This window comes from Triticum dicoccoides, chromosome 6A, assembly GCF_002162155.2.
Source record: "Triticum dicoccoides isolate Atlit2015 ecotype Zavitan chromosome 6A, WEW_v2.0, whole genome shotgun sequence".
Lineage (NCBI taxonomy): Eukaryota > Viridiplantae > Streptophyta > Magnoliopsida > Poales > Poaceae > Triticum > Triticum dicoccoides.
The window spans coordinates 611,553,296-611,560,935 of NC_041390.1; the positions used below are offsets into that span (position 1 = coordinate 611,553,296).

The 7,640-nt window shown below is 46.8% G+C and overlaps 1 protein-coding gene across 1 annotated transcript; it reads right to left on the reverse strand.

Annotated features, from left to right (window-relative positions):
- Positions 1-5,579: 5,579 nt before the first annotated feature.
- On the reverse strand, positions 5,580-6,783 carry LOC119314613 (vegetative cell wall protein gp1-like). The gene is made up of 2 exons (XM_037589332.1): positions 6,354-6,783; positions 5,580-6,262 (listed from the first exon to the last, which is right to left on the reverse strand). The coding sequence occupies exons 1-2, from the start codon at positions 6,609-6,611 to the stop codon at positions 5,861-5,863; spliced, it is 660 nt and encodes a 219-aa protein (XP_037445229.1). The 5' UTR covers positions 6,612-6,783; the 3' UTR covers positions 5,580-5,860.
- Positions 6,784-7,640: the final 857 nt, after the last annotated feature.

A 7,640-nucleotide genomic window follows, 5' to 3' on the forward strand; every position in this document is an offset into this window, starting at 1 on the left:
AAAATAAAAAAATAAAAAGAGAAAAAAGGCCATTAAAAAAAGAGAAAAGGCCCAAATAAAAAATTAAAAAAATAAAATAAAAAATGAGAGAAAAAGAGAGAAGGGGCAATGCTACTATCCTTTCACCACACTTGTGCTTCAAAGTAGCACCATGATCTTTATGATAGAGAGTCTCTTATGTTGTCACTTTTATATACTAGTGGGAATTTTTCATTATAGAACTTGACTTGTATATTCCAATGATGGGCTTCCTCAAAATGCCCTAGGTCTTCGTGAGCAATCAAGTTGGATGCACACCCACTTAGTTTCTTTTGTTGAGCTTTCATGTATTTATAGCTCTAGTGCATCCGTTGCATGGCAATCCCTACTCACTCACATTGATATATATTAATGGGCATCTCCATAGCCCGTTGATACGCCTAGTTGATGTGAGACTATCTTCTTCCTTTTTGTCTTCTCCACAACCACCATCCTATTCCACCTATAGTGCTATATCCATGGCTCACGTTCATATATTGCATGAAGATTGAAAAAGTTTGAGAACACCAAAAGTATGAAACAATTGCTTGGCTTGTCATCGGGGTTGTGCATGATTTAAATATTTTGTGTGATGAAGATACAACATAGCCAGACTATATGATTTTGTAGGGATAGCTTTCTTTGGCCGTGCTATTTTGAGAAGACATAATTGCTTAGTTAGTATGCTTGAAGTATTATTATTTTTATGTCAATATTAAACTTTTGTCTTGAATCTTATTGATCTGAACATTAATGCCACAATAAAGAGAATTTATTAGAGAAATATGTTAGCGAGCATTCCACATCAAAAACTCTGTTTTTATCATTTACCTACTCGAGGACGAGCAGGAATTAAGGTTGGGGATGCTTGATACGTCTCCAACGTATCTATAATTTTTGTTTGTTCCATGCTATTAAATTATCAACCTTGGATGTTTTACATGCATTTATATGCTATTTTATATGATTTTTGGGACAAACCTATTAACCTAGAGCCCAGTGCCAGTTTCTGTTTTTTCTTTATTTTAGAGTATCGCAGAAAATGAAAATCAAATGGAGTCCAATTGACCTGAAACTTCACGGAACTTATTTTTGGAACGAAAGCAATCCAAGAGACTTGGAGTAGACGTCAGGGAAGCTTTGAGGGAGGCATGAGGTAGGGAGGCACGCCCTACCCCCCTGGGCGCGCCCCCACCCTCGTGGGCCCCTCGTGGCTCCCCTGACCGACTTCTTCCGCCTATATATATATATATCCATATACCCTAAAAACATCAGAGAGCAGAATAGATCGGGGGTTCCGCTGCTAGAAGCCTCCGTAGCCACCAAAAACCAATCCAGACCCGTTCCGGCACCCTGCCGGAGGGGGGGAATCCCTCTCTGGTGGCCATCTTCATCATCCCGATGCTCTCCATGACGAGGAGGGAGTAGTTCACCCTCGGGGCTGAGGGTATGTACCAGTAGCTATGTGTTTGATCTCTCTCTCTCTCTCGTGTTCTTGAGTCGGCACGATCTTGATGTATCGCGAGCTTTGCTATTATATTTGGATCTTATGATGTTTCTCCCCCTCTCCTCTCTTGTGATGGATTGAGTTTTCCATTTGAAGTTATCTTATCGGATTGAGTCTTTAAGGATTTGAGAACACTTGATGTATGTCTTGCATGTGCTTATCTGTGGTGACAATGGGATATCACGTGATCCACTTGATGTATGTTTTGGTGATCAACCTGCGAGTTCCGTGACCTCATGAACTTATGCATAGGGGTTGGCACACGTTTTCATCTTGACACTCCGGTAGAAACTTTGGGGCACTCTTTGAAGTACTTTGTGTTGGTTGAATAGATGAATATGAGATTGTGTGATGCATATCGGATAATCATACCCATGGATACTTGGGGTGACATTGGAGTACCTACGTGACATTAGGATTTTGGTTGATTTGTGTCTTAAGGTGTTATTCTAGTATGAACTCTATGCTAGATTGAACGGAAAGAATAACTTCGTGTTATTTTACTACGGACTCTCGAATAGATCGATCAAAAAGGATAACTTTGAGGTGGTTTCGTACCCTACCATAATCTCTTCGTTTGTTCTCCGCTATTAGTGACTTTGGAGTGACTCTTTGTTGCATGTTGAGGGATAGTTATATGATCCAATTATGTTATTATTGTTGAGAGAACTTGCACTAGGGAAAGTATGAACCCTAGGCATTGTTTCCTAGCATTGCAATACCGTTTGTGCTCACTTTTATCATTAGTTACCTTACTGTTTTATATTTTCAGATTACAAAAACCTTTATCTACCATCCATATACCACTTGTATCACCATCTCTTCGCCGAACTAGTGCACTTGTACAATTTACCATTGTATTGGGTGTGTTGGGGACACAAGAGACTCTTTGTTATTTGGTTGCAGGGTTGTTTGAGAGAGACCATCTTCATCATACGCCTCTCACGGATTGATAAACCTTAGGTCATCCACTCGAGGGAAATTTGCTACTGTCCTACAAACCTCTGCACTTGGAGGCCCAACAACGTCTACAAGAAGAAGGTTGTGTAGTAGACATCACACGCGAGGTCGGGGACGCCGCTCGGTGGAGGCGGGGTGGCGGTGGAGTCCGAGTTGAAGCCGGCGATGACGAACGACGTGGGACGTCAGGCGGACGAGCGTGTCAGCTACGACACCCGGGCTGCCAAAGCAGCACCGGTGCCCGGGTAGGAAGGCTCGAGCTGAGGCAGCCGACGAGCCTGACGCAGTCGGCCCGACGCAGCCAGGGATGAGGCCGGCGAGGAAGACCGCAGGGTCGCGCCGTGCAGGGGCGGCGGAGGCGGGTGGCGTGGATCGACGGGTAGACCAGCGCGCGAACGGCGGCTATGATGGGCCGCCGCATGGCGCGAGGCCGCCGGGTCGGGGCGATGCAGGTGTCCCGGTCGAAGAGGGCGCTGATGGCCGGCGTAGATCGACGAGCGGGCCGGTGCACGGAGGACGGCCGTGAGGGGCCGCCTGTCGCGCGAGGCGGCCGAGTTGGTGAAGAGCCTGCCGGTCGCGCTGGTGTCGGAGTAGAGGCGCACGGGGGTCGACGGTCACTGCGGGCGACGCAAACCGATCAAGCATAGATCAAAAAACCAAAAAGAAAACGCCGATCAAAACGACTGGCGTCAGAGCAAAAAAATCCAGAGCAAGGGCTCGGGAAAAAGACTCTCTAGGGCAGTCGGTCAACATGGCCAACGGACGAACCCTAGGTACGGGCGTCGCGGCCCCGACATCGGTCATGGTGGCCGACCGCCCCGTGGACGACGCGCGGGTGCGGAAGCAACGGCTGCTAGGGTTTAGAATCGATTAGGCCGATACCATGTTAAAAGGGAGAGAGGGATTTGGTGGAATAGTTGATGGATGTATTATTGAGCCTCGAGGGCGAGTATATATTGAGTACAAGACTTGAAAGGCAAGATGCCTCTCCTGAAGATGAACGATCCCACGAACCACCCACGAATGATCCCTCAAACAGAAGACCAAAAGCACGACCCCTCTCTCTCTCTCTCTCTCTCTCTCTCTCTCTCTCTCTCTCTCTCTCTCTCTCTCTCTCTTCCTTTGAGTTGGAGATTGATCAATCCAGCAAGTCATGGTGTCGTGTCAATGTTGTCGGTGTTCTTGTGGCAGCTATCTGCGGATTGGTATGGCCACTGAAAGGTCTTCATGATGGTCTCTTCCTTTTGATCTAGCGGTTGACTTCGACACTAAGATGCAAACTATGAACGACGGCTTGATGTTGAGGGATGGTTGTGCAGTGGCGGTGGACACATATTGCATGTAGTTGCTGAGGTGTGCAAAAGTGGTGGTGACAACACATGAGTTATGTCAATGGTGGTGCTACTCGAGAACCCGACTAGCATCGGGATGGAAGGCTAGGTCGAACGCAAGTCGGTTATACCTAGCACTAGTGATGTTTTTATGTCGTTAACTTGTTGAAGGCATTCATCGAATATGCTCAAACTGATTCTTCAGGATGAAAACCTAGGTTCTTACTTGATCCGATAACGACGGCGCTTGAGCATCACTCCCCTTCCTGAAGGTGTCGTTCTTGAAGAACCTCGATGTCGTGTCATGTCATGAGATGGTTGGTGCAGATACGATCATTGTTGTAGTTTCATGATCACGGACCTGATCACTTCGGGATTTTCTTTTTTCTCGCTTGCGCATAGCTTTGGTCCTGTATGACTTTGCTATTTGCTGGCTTATTTTTGTGTGCGAGTGTTGGTGTTGGCTGTGTGCATCCCAGTTATGCAGAGGCTAGTAGTGTGCTTATTGTATTTTGTATCCTCTTTATGCTTCAATTTGAGCTAATAAAATTCACCCTTTGTCAAAAAGAGCACCTGCAAAAATCTTAAAGGGGACCTAACTGCCTTGGTGCCCTTCTCGGATACCACAATGACTAGTAGAATGCCCGTGCGTTGCCACGGGGTTTTGAAATATTTTGTTGGAGTTATGTAAACATAATGCATGTTAAATTTCAGATGTAGAGAATAGATAGCGCGGGCATAACCGGGCAATAATTTAAGTCCACTGCACTTACAATGTAAATTGATAACAAAAAGGAAATTTGACATTGCATGCATATAGAACGATAATCCAACTAAAAATCTATTACAAATTAAGATTTATTTGATTCACTTAAGAAATCTCGACAATATCAGAAATGTTGTTGTTATCTTCATTGGCACGATATTTGAGCAAGTATAATAAAAACGTCTTCCTCAATTTGTACCCATCATGCACAAACAATATATACAGTTAGCGCAAATACTTCATGTTAAAGGTTTTAAAATATGTAACGAAGAATACTCATCGTACAAACTGGATGAACTAATTCTTTACCATTCCACTAGAGCATAAAGAAAAGGATAGCCTAACAAATCTCCGCAATTTCCAAAATTAATACTTGAATATAGTGATAATACAAATAGAATGTATTAGTATGGTCACAATGCATGGTTCAATTCTCTTGGGTCCGTCCGCTCAATGCCAACAGATTAGCACATGGATGCATCCGCGGGCAATACCAACTGCCCATCAAAGAACAATGGATTAGTACGTCGATCGAGATAATAAATATGAAACTCACACAAATGGAATTTACAGTTATCAACAAACACTAATCAGAATACCTTCTAGATCTCACGTAGTGGACGGTTGCTCTGAACATCATTGTGTTACAGAAACAATGTACCTTTCTCAGCCTACTACCGGGTGCGGAATCCATAGACCACCATGATCCTCTATCACATCAAAGATGTTATACATCATTAGATTAGAGTATGTCCTTCCTTTGATAAATTGTGTAACACTCTGAAAAACAACAAATATTGCTATCCATTGTGAACAGAGAAAAGAAAGAACAAATTATCTTCATACTATCATATTTATGAAATCTTTCCCTACTAATAAAGCAAATAGTGCTTCTGCCCGTCCGTCGCTAGCGATTTTGCATAAAAGCCCCTCAGTTTATAAAAAATTAACCCGCAGTCCTGTTTTAATGTGTTACTGCAGAAAACGGTTGGATTTTGCAAAAAGCCCCCTGCATCCATTGCGTTCTCCGCCGCCGTTTATCCATTGCCGTACTCCACCGCCGGGCACGCCGCTTGCCGCTGACGCCCGCGAGCCGTCCTCCACCGCCTGGCACGCGCCTCCGCTTGCTGCCGGCGTCCACGCCGCCCGAGGCCAGGAATGGGGAGCGGCCTTGTGGCGGGCGTTCGAGGGCGCGACAGACAGGGAGTTGTGGAGTCGCCGAAGGCGGCCTTGGCCGGCACGGGGGTGAGCTCGCGGGCGCGCTTGCGCCAGGTGAGCCTAGCACGCAACTCCTCCCGCTGCTTGGCGAGGCGCCTTCGCGGGCCGAGGCGTCGCGGCGGAGGAGGACAAGGCGGCCGGCGTGCTCAGTTGGGGCGAGGCACGCGAGGAGGCGCGCTGCGGCGGGGCGGCTTCAGGCGTAGTGGCTGAGGCAGGACTGGGGTCTCGCCAGAAAGCCGGCTCGGTGCTGGTGGCCCACGGGCGAGGAGGAGGCCTGAATCGAGGCGACCTGGCGCGTCTCCTGCGCACGTACACGAGCAGGGATAGGACACGGAGTGCGACGGCGCTGCTGGTCTCCGGTGGTGCGGCGCGGCGACCTGGTGACGGGGACGATGCTGGGAACGCAGGGCCTCGCCGGATCTGGCGGAGAAGGCGATGAACGGAGCAGGGCGGCGGCGGGAGCTGCAAGGTCAAGGTGGGGAAATTTCAGAGAAGAGGCAGAGAGGGAGTAAAAGAGATAGAAGAAGAAGAGGGACGACAGAGGGAGGCGGACCCGGTGGAGCTCGTGCTCCGACGAGCTGCTGCTTGGCGTGGAGGAGGCCGGGACGGGCGCGGGGCTGCAGGAGCCGGCCGAGGAATGGCCGGAGGCGGGCGAAGCTCCGGTTGGCGGCGCCATGGCCAAGCTCGGGTGACGGCGGCTGGGACGCGGGGCTCCGGCAGGCGAGGATGGGATGGAACTGGGGCGGAAAGGTCTTGGGCGGCTGGATCGGAGCGAGGCCTGCACGCGGCGGCAGTCGGCGTTGATGGCCATGGCGGCTCCCTGTTGCAGCGGGACAGAGTGAGTGAGAGCCGCGTGAGAGTGAGAGCAACGCTCCGCAGCCTCTTCTCCCTCGTCCACGCTATTGCCATCGCCATTCTCTGTTCCATGTATTGCTTTGCTGCTTGTTGCTTGCTCCAGGAGTAGTACACCATTTTAAAGATGCAAGTGTCTGAATTCCAAAAAGTTCTTGTTTGCTCCATGTATTGCTTGCTGCAGATTTTGCTTCCTGCTTGCTGTCCGAGAATGTCATGAACGCTTGGATTGCTAGGGGCAGTGTTATCTTCTAATGTGGAAACTGTTTTCTTTTCTCTATTTTACAAATATTATAGGGACAAAAGGAGTTTGTTTGAGAGTGTAGCGTTACCGATGATGCATGTTAAATCACTTAAATGCGTATATCCCGTTGCAATGCACGGGCATGTGTGCTATAGCACCAATGCATGAGCAGCGCGATGGCTGAGGCAACGATGCTCCACACAGGAGACCAGGGTTCGATCCCTGGTTCTCACGCTTTTTCTCTTTCTTTTTACCAAGCGCAGTAATGGGCCAGCCCATGTGCGGGTCGTGGCGCCCCCTGTTTTCTATATCTTTTTTTTATTTCTATTTTGTTTTTTCCCTAAAAATAAATTTCGGATTGATGGCGCCCCCTATTTTTTATTTCTTTTTACTTTTTTATTTCTGTTTTGGTTTTTTATCTCAAAATTAATTTCGGATTTCCAAAATATCAAACAATTGCGAGTTCTGAAAAAAAGTAGGAAAATGGTAAACTGTTTGTGAATTTAAAAAATATTCTAAAAATCAAAAAATGTTCATGACTTAAAAAATTGCTCACAAATTATAAACAAATCACGATTTCTAATGATTTCATGAAATAAAAAATGTTCATGATTTTTTTAAATGAGCCAATATTCAAAGCATATTCAGGAATTTAAAAATCATGTCCATCAGCTTTTAGAAAATGTTCACAAAAATTAAAACACATCCGTAAATAATGAACAAAACTAATTGTAGGTTCCATAA